Here is a 21,448-nt window from a genome sequence, read left to right as displayed (position 1 = left end):
CTAGACTAGACTGACAGTTGCAGGCCCTTGGATTATACTCACAGCCTACTTTGAGTGCGGCTGTTGGGTTGTTGCTGTTGTTGGTTGGTTTGTGCTTGATGGAAAAGGCTCCCGAAATAGCGGGAGCGAATGCCGTCTTCCACAGCCACTTCGGTCGTTGGTGTCTTCTTGTTGATGTCCCCGGGATGGGAGTCGGTATACGGTGCGGTTTCTTGCGGTGATGTTGTGCCGTCTGGTAGCGGAGTAAACTTTCAGTATGCCGATTGAGCCTGGGGTCTGATGGTGGATCTTCTCATCAGCGTGGTTGGAGTTCTTTAGATGGTAGTTCGCCCCAGCTCGTCTCTCCCTCAGCTTCTTAACTCGCTCTCCTGCTCTTTCTTCTGGTCTCTTAATAATCTCTTGGTTCTGTATTTTATACCCAATTCCATTTCGGCCTCTTCGCGCCCAATTAAATTGGTGTTTACAAGTGTGAGGGCAGGGGTATTGTTTTGAGTGCACAGCGGCTCCTCCAAGTCTGCTGTCCCTTTGTGTCAGTCCTGGGACTTGATTATTTTGGGCCACCTCTTAACTGTAGTGATCCCAAAACTATTGTCCCTAGTCCAAGTTGATTAAGGTGATGATGGCCTGTACTCATAGCTCGATTAGGGGTGAGTCACATATTCAAACCTGGGCCGGGTCGTCCCCATTGGCCGGGGATTTCCTTGCTTCAGGCCCGACTCAGTCCCCTGATTGGCCTTTGAGAATGCATCTTGTTTCGATTGGCCGACATCTATGGCTCGCTTCTGAGCCACAGTCCCCTGTATTCAGATATCCCAGCCTGCTTTTCGGGACCACTGCATTGGCCGAAAATGTTGGTTTTAAACTGTATAGGGCAATCCAATTTTGGTCACCTTGCCCTTAGAGGGCTCCAATAAAACGTGGTTGTGGATTTTCAAACCCTACAGGGCAGTAATTGGCCGGATTGGATTTGTCCTGCTTTTTGTGGACAGGACATACCTTGGCAGTTTTCCACATTTTAGGATAGATGCCAGTGTTGTAGCTGTACTGGAAGAGCTTGGCTAGAGGTGCGGCTAGTTCTAGAGCCAAGCCTTCAGCACGATAGCCGGGATGTTGTCAGGGCCCATAGCCTTTGCTGTATCCAATGCGCTCAGCCGTTTCTTGGTATCATACAGAGTGAATCAAATTGGCTGAAGACTGGCTTCTGTGATGGTGGGGACCTCAAGAGGAGGCCGATATAAATCATCCACTCGGCCCTTCTGGCTGAAGATGGCTGCAAACAATTCAGCCTTGTCTTTTGCACTCACGTGCTGGGCTCCACCATCATTGAGGATAACGATATTCATGGAGCTTCCTCCTCCCGTTAGTTGTTTAATTGTCCACCACCAGTCACGACTGGATGTGGCAGGACTGCAGAGCTTTGATCTGATCCGTTGGTTGTGAGATTGCTTAGCCCTGTCTATAGCATGCTGCTTCCGTCTTTTAGCATGCATGTAGTCCTGTGTTGTAGCTTCCCCAGGTTGGCACCTCATTTTTAGGTATGCCTGGTGCTGCTCCTGGCATGCTCTTCTACACTCCTTATTGAACCAGGGTTAGTCCCCTGGCTTGATGGTAATGGTAGAGTGAGGGATATGCTGGGCCATGAGGTTTTAGATTGCAGTGGAATATAATTCTGCTGCTGCTGCTGATGGCCCAACGCGCCTCATGGATGCCCAGTTTTAAGCTGCTAGATCTGTTCTGAATCTATCCCATTTAGCATGGTGGTAGTGCCACACAACACGATGGAGGGTGTCCTCAGTGTGAAGACGGGACTTAGTCTCCACAATGACTGTGTGGTGGTCACTGCTACCAATACTGTCATGGACAGATGCATCTGCGACAGGTAGATTGGTGAGGACGAGGTCAAGTAGGTTTTTCCCTTGGTTTGTTTCTCTCACCACCTGTCGCAGGCCCAAACAGGCAGCTATGTCCTTCAGGACTCGGCCAGCTCGGTCGGTAGTGGTGCTACCGAGCCACATTGAAGTCCCCCACCCAGAGTACATGCTGTGCCCTTGCTACTCTCAGTGCTTCTTCCAAGTGATGTTCAACATGGAGGAGTACTGATTGATCAGCTGAGGGAGGGCAGTAGGTGGTAATTAGCAGGAGGCTCCTTGCCCATGCTTGACCCGAAGCCATGAGACTTCGTGGGGTCCGGAATCAATGTTGAGGACTCCCAGGGCCCCTCCTTCCCGACTCTATACCACTTTGCCGCCACCCCTGGTGGGTCTGTCCTGCCGGTGGGACAGGACATACCCAGGGATGGTGATGGAGGAGTTCGGGACATTGGCTGAAAGCTATGGTTCTGTGAGTATGACTATGTCAGGCTGTTGCTTGACTAGTCTGTGGGGCAGCTCTCCCAATTTTGGCACAAGTCCCCAGATGTTGGTGAGGAGGACTTTGCAGGGTTGACTGGGCTGGGTGTGCCGTTGACGTGTCTGTAGACGGTGCCCAGGTCGATGCCGGGTGGTCCGTCTGGTTTCATTTTTATTATTATTTTTCGTAGTGGTTTGTTACAACTGAGTGGCTTGCTAGGCCATTTCAGAAGGCAGTTAAGAATCAACCACATTGCTGTGGGTCTGGAGTCACATATAGGCCAGACCAGGTAAGGACGGCAGATTTACTTCCCTAAAGGACATTAGTGAACCAGATGGGTTTTTATGACAATTCCATAGTTTCATGGTCACCACTGCTATCATGGATGATTGCATTGACATCATGGCCCTGACGGAAATTTGGTTGAGGGGTGATGACACCTTACGCTTAAATGAAGCATCTCCGCCTGGCTATATCTTCCACCACTTGCCCCGCTCAGACAGCTGTGGTCTCATCACCAAATCACTTGGTTTGTCCCCCTATTCCATCGGCACTTTCTCCTCCTTTGAGCATCTCATCTTATTCTACCCCTCTCACCTCTCATTTAAAATTCTCGTTCTTTACCGCCCACCCAAGTACCATAAAAATTTTATTACCAAGATATCTTCACTGCTTTTCTCCCTCAGCCTCTGCACCGAACGACTTCTCATCCTCACGATGTACAATCCCTTTACACCTCCATCCCCCACCAGGATGGCCTGAGGGCACTCCGCTTCTTCCTTGAACAGAGGTCCAACCAGTCCCCATCCATCATCACCCTCCTCCACCTGGCTGAACTTGTTCTCACATTGAACAACTTCTTCTTTGACTCCACTCATTTCCTCCAAATTAAAGGTGTTGCTATGGGTACCCGCATGGGTCCTAGCTATGCCTGCCTTTTCATGGGATATGTGGAACACTCTTTGTTCCAGTCTTACTTGGGTCCCTTCCCTCACCTCTTTTTCCGCTACATTGATGACAATATCGGTGCTGTTTCCTGCTCTTGCCCTGAACTAGACAATTTCATTCACTTTGCCTCCAATTTCCACCCTTCCCTCACCTTCACATGGTCCATCTCCGACTCTTCCCTTCCCTTCCTCGACTTCTCCGTCTCCATCTCTGGGGATAGGTTATTGACCAACATTCACTACAAGCCCACTGACTCCCACAGCTACCTGGACGACACTTCCTCCCACCCCGCCTCCTGTAAGGACTCTATTCCATTCACCCAGTTTCTCCATCTCCGCCACATCTGCTCCGATGATGCCACTTTCCACACCAGTGCTTCCGACATGTCTTCCATTTTCCTCAACTGAGGATTCCCCTCTACCGTGATTGACACGGCCCTCGACCGTGTCCGTTCTATCTCCCGCACTTCTGCCCTCACTCCTGCCCCTCCCTCCCGGAACCACGATAGGGTTCCCCTTGTCCTCACCTTTCACCCCACCAGCCTCCACATTCAACGGATCATCCTCCGCCATTTCCACCACCAAACGCATCTTCCCCTCCCCTCCCCTTTTAGCATTCCGTAGGGACCGCTCCCTCCGAGACACCCTAGTCCACTCCTCTATCACCCCCAGCACCCCTTCCCCTTCGCCCGGCACCTTCCCGTACAAGCGCAGGAGATGCAACACCTGCCTATATACCTCCCCCCTTCCCACTGTCCAGGGCCCCAAATACCCCTTCCAGGTGAAACAGCGATTTACTTGTACTTCTTGCAATCTAGTATACTGTATTCGCTGCTCATGATGTGGTCTCCTCTACATTGGGGAGATCAAATGCAGATTGGGTGACCGCTTTGCAGAACACCTCCGTTCAGTCCGTAAGGGTGACCCCGAGCTTCCGGTAGCCTGTCATTTCAATTCACCGCTCCATTCCCACTCAGACCTCACCATCTGCGGCCTCTTGCATTGTTCCATGGAAGCTCACCGTAAACTCGAGGAACAGCACCTCATCTTCCGATTAGGCACTTTACATTCTTCCGGACTCAATATCGAATTCAACAACTTCAGATCATAATCTCGGCCCCTATTATATTTTTATATTTTTTATCCACACTTTTGGTTTGTGCCTTTTCCTTTTTTCTCTCTCTCCCACATGGCAGCTGTCTTTCACTCTGCCAGCGCATTTCACACTTCATCTAGAGCCATTGTCTGTTTCTTTACCTGTCCTATTACTATCTCATCTCACCTTGAATATCTCTTAATGTCTCTTCTTTCATCCCCTCCATTTCCCAGCCCCCAAACTGCCTTTTGTTTCATTTCCTGCCTTTTCTTTCAGTTCTGTAGAAGGATTTCTACCCAAAACATTGACTCTATTTCTCGCTCGAGGGATGTTGCCTGGCCTGCTGAGTTTTCCAGCATTTTCTGTTGTTATTTCGGATTTCCAGCATTCGCAGTATTTTGCGATCGACTTCTCATCCTCGGTGATTTCAATCTCCATCTCAATTCATCATGCTCTCTCTCCTCTAAGTTCACTAGCCTCCTATCCTCCCTTAATCTTTCCCTCCATGTAAACTCTCCAACCCCTATTCACGGCCACCCCCTCGACCTTGCCATCTCTCGTGGCCTCGCTACTCCCATCGTGTCAATCGCAGATAAAGCCATTTCTGACCACTTCCTTGTATCGCTCTCCACCCACATCCCCCTTCCACCCCTCCCAACCCTACTTCCTTCTGTGTCTGCCCCTGGAAAAAACTCTCCCAACTGCACTTATGAAATCCCAACTGTCCAGCCTTTAGCCCTCCATTCACCATGACATTTCTGCAACTACCGATCTGCTCAACCACACCCTCACCACCACCTTTGATGCCTTAGTCCCTATTAAAACAATTACGCTCTCACACCCTGGCCATTCCCCCTGGTACGGCCCTCATCTTTGCTCCCTTAAGTCCAAGGGACGCAGACTTAAATGGATATGGCGGACGACTGGTTTAGCCATTCACCGCCATATCTGGCTGGTTCACATAAAGCATTATCGGGTCCTGCTCTCGCCTGCAGAAATTGCTTGCTATTCCAGAATCATTCTGTAATGCAAAGATAAACCCCGGCTTCTATTCTCCACTGCTAACCATCTTTTTAAACCCCTCTCCCCTGTGTCCTCCACCCTCACCTCCGACAAGTAGTGTGAGGAACTCATGGACTTCTTTGTCTCTGAGATTGAGACCATCCGTTCAACTGCCTCTGCCACTTCCCTTCCTTCCCCTATCCCACTGGGCCAAACTTCCTCTAAGGTTCTCCCCTGCCTTAGCCCTGAACTCACATCTTTCTCCAGTTTCTCTCCGATCTCCCCTCATGACCAATCCATGCTCATCTTGTCCATGAGACCCACTTCCTGCTCCCTCAACCCTATTCCCACCAAACTGCTGACCACCCAACTTCCTTTTCTGGCTCCCATGTTAGCTGACATTGTTAACGGTTCTCTCTCCTCAGGTACTGTCCCCCTCTCTCTCAAATCTGCCTCATCACCGCTCTCCTCAAAAAATTAACCCTTGACCTCTCCGTCCATGCTAACTATCACCCCATCTCCAATCTCCTTTTCCTCTCCAAAGCCCTTGAACCTGTTGTCACCTCCCAAATCCATGTCCATCTTTCCCGCAGTTCATTGTTTGAATCCCTCCAGTCAGGTTTCCGCCCTTGCCACAGTACCGAAACGGCTCTCAACAAAGTCACAAATGGCATCCTCTGTGACTGTGACAAATCTAACCTATTCCCCCTCATCCTTCTTGACTTGTTTGCAGCCTTTGACACGGTTGACCACTCCATCCTTCTCCAATGCCTCTCCACCATCGTCCAGCTGGGTGGGACTGCACTCGCCTGGTTCCATTCTTAGCTATCTAATTGTAGCCAGAGAATCACCTGCAATGGCTTCTCTTCCCGCTCCCGCATCGTTGTCTCTGGTGTCCCCCAAGGATCTATCCTTGACCCCTTTCTATTTCTCATCTACATGTTGCCACTTGGCGACATCATTCGAAAACACAGCATCAGTTTCCACGTGTACGCTGACGACACCCAGCTCTACCTCACTACCACTTCTCTCGACCACTCCACGGTCCCTAATTTGTCAGACTGCCTGTCTGACATCCAGTTCTGGATGAGCAGAAATGTTCTCCAATTAAATATTGGGAAGACCGAAGCCATTGTTTTCGGTCCCCGCCACAAACCCCGTTGCCTAGCCACTGACTCCATCCCTCTCCCTAACATCTGTCTGAGGCTGAACCACACTGTTCGTAACCTTGGTGTCATATTTGACCCTGAAATGAGCTTCTGATCACATATCCGCGGCATAGCTAAGACAGCCTATTTTCACCTCTGTAACATCGTCTGTCTCCGCCCTTGCCTCAGCTCATCTGCTGCTGAAACCCTCATCCATGCCATTGTTACCTCTAGACTTGACTATTCCAATGCACTGCTGGCTGGCCTCCTACATTTTACCCTAAGTAAACTTGAGGTGATCCAAAACTCAGCTGCCCGTGTCCTAACTCACACCAAGTCCCGTTCACCCATCACCTCTGTGCTCTCTGACCTACATTGGCTCCCGGTTAAGCAACGCCTCGATTTCAAAATTCGCATCCTTGTTTTCAAATCCCCTCATGGCCTCGCCCCTCCCTATCTCTGTAATCTCCTTTAGCCCGACAAACCACCGCCCCCCCCCCCGCCGAGATATCTGCGCTCCTCTAATTCTGCCCTCTTGAGCATCCCTGATTACAATCGCTCAACCATTGGTGGCCGTGCCTTCTGTTGCCTAGGCCCTAAGCTCTGGAATTCCCTGCCTAAACCTCCCTGCCTCTCTTTCCTCCTTAAGACGCTCCTTAAAATCTAACGCTTTGACCAAACTTTTGGTCACCTGCCCTAATTTCTCCTTATGTGGCTTGGTGTCAAATTTTTTGTCTTATAATTACTCCTGTGAAGCGCCTTGGGACGTTTTACTATGTTAAAGGTGCTATATAAATACAAGTTGTTATTGTTGTTGTTTGTCCTCGTACAGGAAACACAGAAAGTTAGCATGCAGGTACAGCAAGCAATTAGGAAAGCAAATGGTATGTTGGCCTTTATTGCAAGGAGGTTAAGAGTACAAGACTATGGCAGTCTTACTACAATTGCACAGGGCTTTCATGAGACCACGCCAGGAGTTGAAAGGATTATTACTAGTCCTAGCCCGTTTAGGGCTACCCCGGATCAGGCGTATTCCTCAGACGTTCACTTTCAACTGAAGTTTGAGGTAGCCGAATCCTAAAGACGGTTAATTGGGTCTAAAGGTCCAGACTATCTCTCCCTAAAGGAAAGGAACAACCTGAAAATGTTACCGTCCTCCAGATAGCACTTTTAACAAGTTGTAAGGGTGTAAAGCGCTTTGGAACATCCTGAAGTTGTGAAAGGTGCTATATAAATGCAAGTCTTTCTTTCTTAATGGCAACTATGAGATCCTGATAGCCCTGAGACACAGTGGTCATGATGGTCTAGAAACTGCAATAATGCTGCACTCCAATCTGTCCCCTATTGTCTCCAGAGCTGCAGCCTGTGCTTCCTGGCTGATTCATAGCTGGGGATCTGATGCTGATTCCATTGCTCCATTGGTGCCTGCAACAAAGCTAAAGCTTCCATGATGTTGCCACAAAGGATAGCTGCAGGCTTGAGAGTCATACCTGTCAGTTGTCGCCCATCTTCAGTGAGTGACCTCAGAGCTTGCATATAGGTACGATGTTTCTTAAACATCCTCTTTTTAATTCTTGGTCTCACAACTCTGAAGCCATTGGAAGTTTTCTCCTCAGCCTTCCTTGGAAGTTGTGCACATCCTCAGTCACTCTTGATTCCTCCAGTTCCCTTGGCCTCTGTGAATCATCCAGTGTCACATCCTCACTAACACTATCTAATTCATCCTGGGTGACAGAATCTGAGCTGGTGCCTGAGAGTAAGGAAACAAGTTCCACTGGTGGTGAGTTGGTGGAGGTTGGTGTAGAGAAAGATGGAGCAGGATGAAGCCGCTACACAGGGAAGTTGTTCCGGTTCTCATAGCCTTCCTCATTATTGTCATCATCTTATGCATCAAGGAAGTAGTATCTCCCCAGCTCCTTCTCATCTTCCTCCTGTTATTGCGGTATATCTGCGAGAAAGGAGGGTAAAAGGTAGGAATTGGTGAGCATTAACCCTTTGGAATTAATAGACAGAGAAAAGGGGTGGAAGGTTCTGTCTGTGCGGTACTTTACAGGGATTCCAGGGTGACAGTGTAGATGCTCAGTCACTAACCTGACACCAGTAAGATGCTGCCGACTTTGCCATCTCTGATAGCAAGAGCTGAGTGAGTGTCCACTAGCTCCGTGGCCTTCTCCTCAAAGTGGGATACAGGTTTAAAGGTGGAGTTGCAGGCTGAACAGTGTTTCTAAAGGCTGCGCATAAGTTTCCAGGTAATTCACCAGCTTATCAAAGTTCATTTTACATAGGGTTTACACCAATGCCTGCACCAGTGGGAATGCTAATAAGCAGACCAAAAAAAAACCTCTGGAGGCCACCGGTCAGTGTAATATTTTCAAAAGGTTCAACAGCAGTGTAATCATTTCCAGGAAATTCTGGGCCACCTGTCATACTTCAGAAGTCGCGATACAAATGTCACATTTCAAAGTGTCAAAAGTATTTTTTTTTAAAGCCATTCCTTTCTGACCTGGAGCCCAGGAATTTACAAGCATTTTCCACTCTCCAAAATTCCCTCAGGAATTAAAGTCTGATTGAATTGAAGTTTATTTATTTAACAACAATTGTACTTTGTGGCCTTAAGGGAACATACAGCCACCTTAGCAGCAGAATAATTCATAGTATACAGCTTCTGTCCTTATACAAGAGCATAGCCTTCGGCATTTTGTAAGTAAAGTTGCCTTTTTTATTATTCATTCCTGGGATGTGGGCGTCGTTGGCAAAGACAGAATCTATTGCCCATGGTAATGCCATTGAATGTCAAGAAGCAGTGGTTAGAGGCTCTCTTGTTGGAGATAGTCATTGTGTGGTGTGAATGTTACTTGCCATTTATCAGCCCAAGCCTGGATGTTGTCCAGGTCTTGCTGCATGCAGGCATTGACAGCTTCATTATCTGAGGAGTTCTGTGCAATCATCAGCGAATATCCCCACTTCTGACCTTATGATGGAGGGAAGGTCATTGATGAAGCAGCTGAAGATGGTTGGGCCCAGGACACTGCCCTGAGGAATTCCTACAGCAATGTCCTGGGGCTGAGATGTTTGACCTCCAACAACCACAACCATCTTCCTTTGTGCTAGGTATGACTCCAGCTTTGATACTAGACGTCTGCAAACTGTATTTGAAGAGTGTATAAATACATGAGATCTTCACACCTTCCTCCATCAAATTTAACCCATGTCCGAACCAGAGCAAGTGTTGATTCTGTGATTGACAGCGCCCCCAACCAATGTTCGCTGAGCATTGCACTCTCACCACTCCAAAACAAACGCAACATTCCAAAACAGAGAGTCGCCCTTCGCAGGCCAATGGGAGCCAGGGAGGCGGGGCTGTTTTCCCAACACTGACAGGTTCTCATCATTACCCCAGTGCCCAGCGGGACCGCCAGCAAAGCAGCATGAGGTAAGTGGATTGGGGGCTTCCAAAATACAGCCGGACACCCAGAGCAACAATTGGCCAATGCCTGGGACACCGCCACTCCAGTCTTAACCATCACTGGGGAGGATGACAGCCGGAAAACCCTAATGCGATTGCAAACTCCAGAAAGTCAGAACTGCAGACCCGCTTATAAAGGCTAACGGTGGACTTGCACTGGTCTGAATAAGAAGTAACGATCGCACCTTTGGGACTTCCACGCCGGGGTCCCTGGAAGACCACTACCTCTCTGCGGAAATTCGGTGCAAGTGGTGATCAAATGAATACCTAGACACCGACTCTGGTTTTTCAAATAAATATTTCCCCAGGGATCGCGTTACAGGAAATAATCGCCCAAAACAGTGGCATTGAATCTGTTGACAGTTATCGGCTGCTGCGCCCTGTGGCGAGTGCCATTTCTTCAAACAGATCTGGATTGTCAGGATACGCAGTGAAGAATTCCCCGATCTCTTAGCCCGGGAGAGCTTTCTGTGGCGCTCGATTGCAACTTGAACGTTGGATGGGTCGTTCACTGTCCGATAGGCGTCTGACCCACAGCAGGGAAAAGCAAAGTCCGCGCCCTCCGGGCTGATCACCTCTCTCTCTCTCCCCATTTTCTTCCACGGTTCCGGATTTCCTCACCGGGTCTGCGATGAGCGCTCCTTTGTCGACCGGGGCGATCATCGCCATCGTGTTCAACTGCATCTTGGCGCTGCTGATGCTGGTTCTCCTCGTTATCCTGTACAAGGCTTGCAAGCAGCCTTCGACGGCGGAGGAGAAGACCCCGATCGCAGACTCGAGGCAAACAAAAAGTGAAGAGAAATACTTACTGAAACCCTGACGTCGACATACGAGCGTCTGTTAAAGCTGTGCGAAAAGAAATAGCAAGGTATAAGTTTGAACTCTGGAAAGGAAAAAAAAAGCACAAAGCTAGAATTTCATCGGAAAAAATGAGGTTGGAAGATTCCCCAAACTGGAAGCATTAAGCGTGAGAGAGAAAAATGCACCAAGGAATAGACGAGAGAATTCACTCCTTTAACCAAATAATGGGTCACTTAAAACAAAACTCATTAAAAAAAAACTTGGAAATCTCCGACAAGCTGGGATATTGGCTCTTGGAACTGGATTGTTGGAAGAATACAACGCCAGGGTTTGGAGACGGCAGTGCCTGTGCCGTCCGGTCAGTGCCATCGGCGGAGGCTCTTTAGAGACGGGCATAAAATCTGTTTTACTTTTTTTTAATTAGAAAAATATAGCGTCGCAATAAGCTAGCACTAAGAGATCAGTCTCAAGCGCCGTATAATTAAAAATGCCTTAGGCGCTATTAGCCGCTTTTCAGTGTAGCACAGTGCGGAGTTAGGCGGAGGCTGTGTATCGGGCGGTAAACACAGACTAATAAATACAGTGCTTCCAGAATCAGGGCGACAAGTGACATCTTGGCCTGTTCCCCACCGTCAGGCGCGGCTCCCTCCTTCAGCTTTGTGTAATGGAACTGAAATTTAAAAAAGTCTTGACATCTTCGGTGACATTTCATCAGCACCTGCTAACTTTAATGTTGCACTGTTTTGCATTTACTTGGACTTTTTCACCAATTTTTTTAGTATTTCTAATTACATAAATAAATATATATATCGATGACATTGTTTTGAAAACTTATTTTCTCGGGTTTTTTTTAAACACTTTTTTATAAACTAAGGGACGTGTGGGGGTTGCCTTATTTTTTGTAGTAAAACAAGTCAGTTGAGGGATTTCGATGTTTGATTTGAAATGCGACAACATCGGTCGCTCAAAAGCGGAAATAGTATCTGGCAGTAAAGACGCAGATGACCCGTTTGGTGATTTGTCTGGATTAACTGCTGCTGCACTTGAGATGATGTAGCGGTGTCAAGGACACAAGGACGCTGAAGATTGCGATGCTCGGGTCTGTTTGGTGGACGATACCAACTTGGTTGGAGTAACTTGAGTGTATGTATGCGATAACTGATAAACAAACCGTCTCGTGTTCACTGCCATAACAAAACGATGCAGAAGAATAAGGAAATCGTCTTAAGCAAGTAGAGTTCCAGGTTATATCCCTTGTAATTATTAGTGTTTAACCTCTGCAATGGGCCAATTTTGAAGAAAAAAAAAATATTTGTTAAAAGTGGGGATGCAATTTTGGAGCTGGTGAAGAGAGAAGTTTAGTTTGTAGCAGAATTTAGTATATAGGCTTATAAAGTCCAGGGAAAAGGAAGATTTACAGGTTATTCAACAGGTCGTGTTCATGCTTGCGGTGCCGACTGCATTAATGAACATTAATGTACTATTTGATGCAGGCAGAATGTGCTAATGTTAATCTGAGTTATAGGAGCAAAGTGCACAACCACAATTCTCCACGCAGTAAGTTTACAGCCTCATTTTGGTACGTGAGTGGTGATAAGTAGATGTAGAGCGTATTTTTACGAGGAGAAAGGCTCTTAAAAAGTTTAAAATATTAGTAGATCTCCCATGGCATTGCTCATATTGAGTTGGAGGATTCACTGTTTAATAATGATAGGAGCATTATACCATGTAAAACAAAAGGGGATGAAAAAAGGGCACAAAACGGGCAATAGTGAATCGGTAACCTGTTTTACAGGCTACCTGGTTTTCTTTTCCATTTACTTCAATGGAAAAGAAAATAGGGAATAGATGGAAAAGAAAACTGGGTGGCGTGTAAAATAGGCTGCCGATTCGCTATTGCCCATTTTACACGGTGCCCAAGATCAACTTTACCCTCAATATATTATAAAACAGCTGATCTCCTGTGATGTTACTAATTGTATCTCTCTGTAACTGACACAATTTTCTCTTGTGTCTGTATCTCTCATTTTATCATTGTTTCATACTGTATCTCACTTTAAGTGTAAATTTGTCAATGTTTGTGGCTCCTTTCCTGAATGTCTCCAATGTCTATGTTGCTCTTACACACATTCCTTTATATACAGGAAACTTTGTGTTATCCGGAGGCTAAATGTCCAGCAAGCTCGAGCCACCGGCAAAAATCAGGAGCCGTTTCGTTAGGTTTTTTTTCTTTTCGTTGCTTTTTTCTCAACAGTCAAGCTCTGCAAGGTCTCGCTGAAGCTGTTGCTAAGCTAGAGACGCTACAGAGACGCTTGCAAGGTACGGCTGACTGTTTAGAAGCTGTTGGGTTTGTTGCCAGATACGGAGCTCAAAATCTCCATATGTTTCAACATTAGCGCTGGTTTGTCTGGCAGTTTTGATGGGACGGCAACAGCTTGGTCCCGTCGGTGCCAGATAGCACAAAGTTTCCTGTATGCGCTCAGTGCCTAGGGCATGCAGCAAGTGGCAGGCTGCATGTACCAGGATTGGAGGGCAAAAAGCTGTCACAGAGGAGGGGGGTGGTGGGTGTGCGGGGGATTGGAGTTCTTGAACACTCAGGAGGTTATGGGTGTAGAAGAATTGTCAGGACTGGGATCTGTGGCAGTCGGGGATGGCATTGGGGATTGTTAGAAATTCGTTTTTGGCATCGATAACCTTCTTGGGTTTATTGGCAACAGTCACTCCCATCAGGGGATTCCATTCTGGAGTTGACTCACACTGCCCAATATCAATTTATACAATATAGTGTAATCCAGGTAATGTAACAATGTGTTCCCTTTGAATTACAAACTAGAAATGCGTTGTATGATATATTCCCATCATTTGTGTACAATTATAAAACGCCCACCTCATATTTGAACGTATTATATGTCTGATGTTATATCAAGCAAATAATACTGGAAGCGGTGACCCAGCAGAGAGGCTCCCGAAGTGTTTTCCACGAAATTGTGCCCAAGTTACACCACGGAGCCGGTGTAGCCCGAGTGGAAAATCCTGCCCTTGGTGCCTAAAGTGGGAAAATGTTCATTCTTCAATTTCCTAGCCCTGACAGCCTCCATTAATGAGGAAAAAGATTTACCCTACATCCCTAAAAATATATATGGTTGTAAACTGCTTTCTGTTTAAAAAAAATCTCAATATTACATAGTTATTAAAATAAAAGTCCAGTCTTTACCATGACTGTTGCTTTTGTAGGAGGTAGGGTTTGCTGTAGCTCAAATCAGCAGGGTCACCTCCCTGTAATACAGTTAGAATTGCTGAGGCAAAAACAGAAGATGCTCTAAACACTTGGCAAGTTAGGCAGCATCTGCGGAGCGAGGAAGGTAGGGTTAACATGTCAGCTTGCTGACCTGCTGAGTATTTCCAGCATTTTCTGTTTTTATACCCAATTTCACTCCCTTAGCTTCTCTAATAAACTGGAATTAATATATTGATGTTTTAATTCATTCAACAGCAGAATCACCATACAAATGGAAAAAATGAGCCCTTTGTCAATAGAATATTTTACCTAAAGTATACATTTCTCCACAGCCATTCAAATAACATACAATACTTTATTTGCAAGATGCACCAAAATAAAGAAATTACCATTTTAACAAATCTTTATGTTTTTATAGATTATTAGAAGGAAAATTATTAAACAGAAGAAAAATAAATTTGGTTTAATAGGTTTTTCTGGATATATGAAAGTGAAATCATCGTGTACTGTGAGGATGCTGCATTGTGTTTTTAAATATGTGATAAAAGTTACACGGTGCCTCATTTCTGAGCACTACTGGCAGACGCATGTGATCGCGCGTATGACCTATGCATGAATGCTGATACATTATGACATGTTGATTAGATATCCTCACAACAGGGGGTAATCAGTTCCGCTTGATGTCGGGGTCTCTAACCAGACTCAGCAGCTTGTCCAGTTTAGCTATTTCCACTTCAGGTCCTTTTTGTACTTCTTGCCCTTTCTTTGCCTAAAATTGAATAGGATAATAATAATTTGGAGCATGATACACAATATGATTAGTTACATTGTTAGCGAAACAGTTTTAAATATTCAGTAGGATTGTATAATAAATGGCATGGTGAACTATCACACATTTGCAGGAACTTTCAACTTACACAGGGGCGTAAAATTAGTGAGATCAGATTTGTCACCCGTTATACACCCTGCCTGACTTCAATGGTAAGGAAAATCAAGCAGGATGTATAATGGGCAGCCAATCCAATCTTGGCAGTTTTACACCCCTGCCAAAGATTAAAGTTTTGCCCATTATCTTACAGAAGTTCAGGCTATCTTTAATAGAAGAGAAATGGTGGTAGGTAGGTCAGCATATTGCCATTTCACTTCTGAGATCCAGGTTGAAATCCAGTATAAGTTCACAGCACAAAATTGCATGATTTGCCACTTAACTTACAGTGGTAAATGGAAATGAAAGTGTAATTAGGAGGTGGATATCTGAGGTTGGGGGTTAAGGTATATTGGGGCGTTTTTTGATCTCACAAAGGCCTTCGACACTCAACCGTGAGGGATTATGGAGTGTCCTCCTCAAATTCGGCTGCCCTCAAAAGTTTGTCACCATCCTCCGCTTGCTTCACGACGACATGCAAGCCGTGATCCTGACCAACAGTTCCACCACAGACCCAATTCACGTACGAACCAGGGTCAAACAAGGCTGTGTCATCGCACCAACACTCTTGATCCTCCTTGTTGCAATGCTCCATCTCACCCTCAATAAGCTCCCCACTGGAGTGGAGCTAATTTACAGAACAAACGGGAAACTGTTCAACCTCTGTCACCTCCAGTCCAGATCCAAGGTCGTCCCATCCTCTGTCATCGAATTACAGTATGCAGACGACGCTTGCGTCTGCGCTCACTCGAAGGTCGAACTCCAAACCATCGTCAACACCTTCACCGAAGCGTACGAGAGCATGGGCCTTATACTAAACATCCGTAAGACAAACGTCCTCTACCAACTTGCCCCCGCCACACAGTACTGCCCCCCCGATTATCAAAATCCACGACAAGGCCTTGGACAACGTGGACCACTTTCCATACCTCGGGAGCCTACCGCCAACAGGGGCAGACGTCGACGACGAAGTCCAACACCGCCTTCAGTGTGTCAGTGCAGCCTTCGGTCGCCTGAGGAAGAGAGTGTTTGAAGACCAGGACCTCAAACCCGGCACTAAGCTCATGGTCTACAGAGCAGCAGTGATACCCGCCCTGCTGTATGCCTCAGAGACATGGACCATGTACAGCAGGTACCTCAAAGCAATGGAGAGGTACCACCAACGCTGCCTCCGCAAGATCCTGCCAATCCATTGGCAGGATAGGCGCACCAACGTCAGTGTTCTTGCTCAGGCCAACATCCCCAGCATCGAAGCTTTGACCACGCTCAATCAGCTCTGATGGGCAGGTCACATTATCCGCATGCCCGATACGAGACTCCCAAAACAAGCGCTCTACTCGGAGCTCCGGCATGGCAAGAGATCCCCAGTGGGCAGAGGAAACGCTTCAAGGACACCCTCAAAGCCTCCTTGAAAAAGTGTAACATCCCCATCGACACCTGGGAATCTCTGGCCCAAGACCGCACAAAGTGGAGGAGAAGAATCCGGGAAGGTGCCGAACACCTTGAGTCTCTTTGCCGGGAGCAAGTGGAAGCCAAGCGCAGGCAGCGCAAGGAGCACACGTCAACCCAAGCACCCCACCCACCCGCCCCTTCAACCACCGTCTGCCCCACCTGTGACAGAGACTGTAGGTCCCGCATTGGACTCATCAGTCACCTGCGAACTCATTTTTAATGTGGAAGCAAGTCATCCTCGGTTCCGCGGGACTGCCTAAGAAGGATATTGGGGGAGGATTTCTTCTGTCTGGTAGGCGTAGTGAAATCATAAACCTGTCCTTATTAAATATGTTTACAGTTTTGCTACATCTAGTGTATAGAGTATACCTTGCCCCATTGCTGGTACAATATAGGACAAGTTTTACCCTGCAATGAACCCATCTTAAACTTGATCATCTTGCTGACACTGGATGCCATCACAAAGCTTCTTCATTGACCCACCAGGAATTGGGCTTGAGTTGTGCCACTTTTCCGAGCCAGCTTTTCCCCCTTCCTCTCCCCGGATGACCCACTGTTACCATCAAAGCTCATCCTTCCAGGGGAGGATATGATTTGTTAATGCTGGAAAAGAGTGCAGTGGACTCAAACACTTTCTTTTCACAGTTCGGATGTTCTGATTTTTTAGTTCTTATGGCAGGTATTTAACATAAAGTTTAAAAAAGTAAATAATTGTGCACGTTTCTGTAATTATTTCATCCTTCCTTTTTTCTTCAAGCTAACATTTTTATTTAGTAACTTCCTTATTGAGATCTTTGTTTATAAATCAGATTGATCAAAAAAATTGGTTGCAATCTAAATTACAAAATTGACAAATACAGCATTATAAGGGCTGCTGCAGGCTCACTATATGATCAATTTCTTCTTCACATGGCTGCAAACAGTAAACCTTAATTTATATTTAGACATGAGCTAAAGCAGATTCTGTTGTGTAAACCTCACAATGGTGCAACAACTACAGCCGTGGAGTCCAAACAGAGTACTGGTGTGAGATCCGAGTCTTCTTAAGGGCTATGCTGTAATACAGCAAGTCAGAGTGAGGATTTGGAATCGCTCCATTTATATTTCTGCTGCATGCCTACATGGTTGGATACAGAATGTTTGAGGTCTCCTACAAAGAACTTTAGATCTTGGATTAGTGCCTGAAATGAGCCTATTTGTAATGAAGCAGGTTTCTGTGGGAATTTGCTATCACTCCACCATGTTCCTGGATTACTCACTGAATGAACCAGTGTGTGTGTGCAACACTGCAATAAACATGACTTTAAAGCTATTTATATTGCAATTGAATTTTGACACATTTAACAATAAAGAAAATGCAAGAAAGCATGGAGCAAGAAAAGGCCATTTGGCCCATCGAAGTCTGAAAATGCTGAACTAAAGTACGGAAACAATTTAATGAAATGAAGGAAAGAAGGAGGGAGGGAGGGAAGGAAGGAAATCTTGCATTTATATAGTGTCTTTCACGCCCTCAGGACATCCCAAAGTGCTTTGCAGCCAATGAAGTACATTTTTGGAGTGTAGTCACTGTTAGTAATGTAGCTTGAGACTCGTGTCCCTTATTAATCCAGAAGTGACAGTTCCACAATCAGCTCCATGCATTGAAAATTACTAGTCTGAAGATGGTTTGTTATGTCCTGTCTGCTCTGTTTCATGTACCCATCTCAGTTTTATAATTACTATCACCTATTAATGGAATAGTAAGTGGAAGGCCAGGCACACAACCCTCACTTCTCCCATCCTTCTGCAGTTTTCTTTTTCATTTCTGTGTACAGACTATTTTCCTGTAAAATACGGGGTGTGCTGTAGATATATGCAGGTATATGTCCTCACATTTTACATTTTGAACAGCTTGGATTTGAAAAAAAAGGATATTGATAGTGATACTTCCTCTTAATAGTCACTTAGAATAAGGGAATTCATGCTGTAACTAAGTAAATCAACAATTTTTACCCATATTAAAAACTGAGGGCACAAAATCTTTTAATTTTCTTCCCCATGCCACCTACTCACAAGATAGATACAGAGGAGGAAGACCATTCGAGCCATCTTGGCTCATCCATCCAAAAAGACTGCATACGGAGCTAGGTGAATCTGCTAAACAGAGTGGCGACGGGAATTTGGCGAGAGTGGGAATTCAGTGCAGAGGGGGAAGTAGGTGCTAATTACTTTAAACCAAGAGGCAACAGTAAATATATAAATAATCAGAGTAATTAATTAGATTAGGGCTAAAATTAAAATGATCTAAGTAGAGGATATCAACATTAAAAGGATCCAAATTGCATCAAATAAAAATCTGGTATACATAAATAATTAAATAATAAATAGGAGTAACTAAAAACATATATATAACATAAGAAGATAGACTTTTAAGTAAAATAATGGGATAGCTGAGACCCATTGCCTGCAATTCCTGTGCCATATAGGAATTCCGTGGGATCCAAGGCAAAGTGGCAAGTTGGCTCCAAAGTTGGCTCAGAAGTAGGAAGCAAAGGATTATGGTCGATGGGTGTTTTTGTGACTGGTAGGCTGTTTCTAGTGGGGTTCTGCAGGGCTCAGTACTAGGTCCCTTGCTTTTTGTGATATATATGAATGATTTAGACTTGAATGTAGGGGTTATGATTAAGAAGTCTGCAGACGATACAAAAATTGGCCGTGGTGGATAAGAAGAAAGCTACAGACTGCAGGAAGATATCAATGGACTGGTCAGGTGGGCAGAACAGTGGCAAATGGTATTCAATCTGGAAAAGTGTGAGGTAATGCATTTGGGGAGGGCTGAGAAGTGCAGAGGGACCTTGAAGTGCATGTCGACAGATCCCTGAAGGTAGCAGGACAGGTAGATAAGGTGGTTAAGAAGGCATACGAGATACTTGGCTTTATTAGCCGAGGCATAGAATACAAGAGCAGCGAGGTTATGCTTGAACTGTATAAAACACTAGTTAGGTCTCAGCTAGAGTACTGCGTGCAGTTCTGGTCACCACGTTACAGGAAAGGTGTGATTGCGCTAGAGAGGGTACAGAGGAGATTTACAAAGATGTTGCCTGGACTGGAGAATTTTAGCTGTGAGGAAAGATTGGATAGGCTGGGGTTGTTGTCTTTGGAACAGAGGAGGCTGAGGGGAGACCTAATTGAGGTGTATAAAATTATGAGAGACCTAGATAGAGTGGATAGGAACAAACTGTTTCCCTTGGCAGAGGGGTCAACAAACGGGGAATAGATTTAAAGTAATTGGTCAGAGGTTTAGAGGGGATTTGAGGGAAAGGTTTTTCACCCAGAGGGTGGTGTGGGTCTGGAACTCACTCAAGGGATGGTAGAGGCAGAAACTCTCACCACATTCAAAAAGAACTTGGATGTGCACTTGAGGTGCCGTGGCCTACAAGGCTACGGACCAAGAGCTGGCAGGTGGGATTAGGCTGGATAGTTCTTTGTCGACCAGCGTGGACACGATGGGCTCAATGGCCTCCTTCCGGGCTGTAAATTTCTATGGTGCGTTGCCTCCCTGGTGCCAGGGTGTAGGACACCACTAAGAAGATGCAGAACATTTTGAGGGGGGAAGGGAAACAGCCAGAAGTCATGGGCCGCGATTTCGCCAGTGGAGGAGGGATCGCGGTGGGAGAGGTGGTTGGCGGGTTCCGGTCCCGTTCCCGGCTGCAGCCGCTCTGTAAAAAGGATTTTCCCTTCATAGGGCTTGTTAAACCTGTCCTGCAGGGTTCCCGGACAATTAAAAGGATGACGCATCATCAGCCGGTTTCCTTAAAGGGACCATGGCCGCATTCATTTTAACAGTGTGCTGTCAGTGTTCTGCAGCATTGAGGTGCTGCAAACACTGACAAGCACTGCACAAAGGTGCATGGCTGCACTAAGGCTCTCGGATGACTCCCTCCATATGCTTATGGAGGGAGTCACAGCATGCAGGGAGGTTCTCTTCCCTTCCAAGGGCGGAACAGACCTCCCCAGGACACCACGCTGCCTGGTTGCACATTGCACAGGGGGGCAAAAGCAGGGATGTCAGGAATACCTGGCTGCAGTGGCGCAAACCTTTCAATGATCTCAGTAGATCACTAAAACGTTACTGCAAAAGCCACACTCAACTTCGTCCTGCTGTGCCACTCATCACATCCCCATAGCTCTGCCTTCCCTACCCTACTCCTGCACATTCTTACTCACACCAACTTACCTTGCACCTCCACCCATCCCTCTCTATCTACATTATCACTTCCCCATGTCACTAGCCACCCCTCACACTCAACCTCATCCTCGTGCAATCATACCAACTAACATCACACAAGGGTAGGCACTTGAGTGTTTTATGCAATGTTCATGTAAATTTTCTGTTAATGTGTTATCAAACATTGAAATCTTTATTTTCAACACTTTGCCTTATTGTACAGATCTGTGCTTACCTTTAGAAGTGTCTTAGTGAGTTGCAGTGAATGGTGAGACATAACGGTATCCCCCACAATGGTGATGAGTGTGAAAGGAATGGCTTGGTCATTGTAGGAATGCTTTATGGTGATGGTGTGGGGTGTTGTTAACCTGGCGCATCATGTGGCAGCCAGGGTGTACAGTATCAAGTGAAGTAAATCTGGCCATGGTGATGCCATCACTGGCCTCCCAGCCAGCAGTGTTGTCAGGTGCTGATGCCCTATATCCTGTGCTGCATCAGGTGATTGCGGAGAAGGTTGGGATTGTTGTTGGTGATGTTGGTGTGCCTGGTGATGTTGGTGTTGAGGCTGATCGTGGAGGGATTCAGAGGACCAAGGTGAGATTTTTGTTGCTGGAATAGATGGCAGCTGAAATTGAGATGACAGAAGCGATCTGTCAGTGGTGAGAGAGCGTGCTCCAAGGAGGTGACAGTGGACAGAGAGTTTACTCCAAACACTTCCAAACTGCATACAGCTCATAAGTTTCTTCCAAGTCATGAAGGCTCAAGCTTCTGACATTGGAAAGTGACCAGCTCTGAAATGGTAGCTTTCATACCACTT

General features: G+C 46.3%; 1 protein-coding gene across 1 annotated transcript in view; it reads right to left on the bottom strand.

Moving 5' to 3' along the window:
* Window positions 1-14,332: 14,332 nt before the first annotated feature.
* The window catches only part of dnai1.2 (dynein, axonemal, intermediate chain 1, paralog 2), a 464,908-nt gene continuing 457,792 nt past the window's right edge, over window positions 14,333-21,448 (bottom strand). The window contains exon 20 of the mRNA XM_085974010.1: window positions 14,333-14,816. Within this exon, the coding sequence (XP_085830136.1) occupies window positions 14,715-14,816 (102 nt within the window). The 3' untranslated portion in view covers window positions 14,333-14,714. The remainder of the gene's footprint in view (window positions 14,817-21,448) is intronic.

The sequence above is a fragment of the Somniosus microcephalus genome, chromosome 2 (genome assembly GCF_052327205.1).
Source record: "Somniosus microcephalus isolate GS21.2 chromosome 2, FLI_Smic_1.0, whole genome shotgun sequence".
Taxonomy (NCBI): domain Eukaryota; kingdom Metazoa; phylum Chordata; class Chondrichthyes; order Squaliformes; family Somniosidae; genus Somniosus; species Somniosus microcephalus.
The sequence above is the reverse complement of the archived record's forward strand: the minus strand, read 5'-3'. Positions and strand labels throughout refer to the sequence as shown.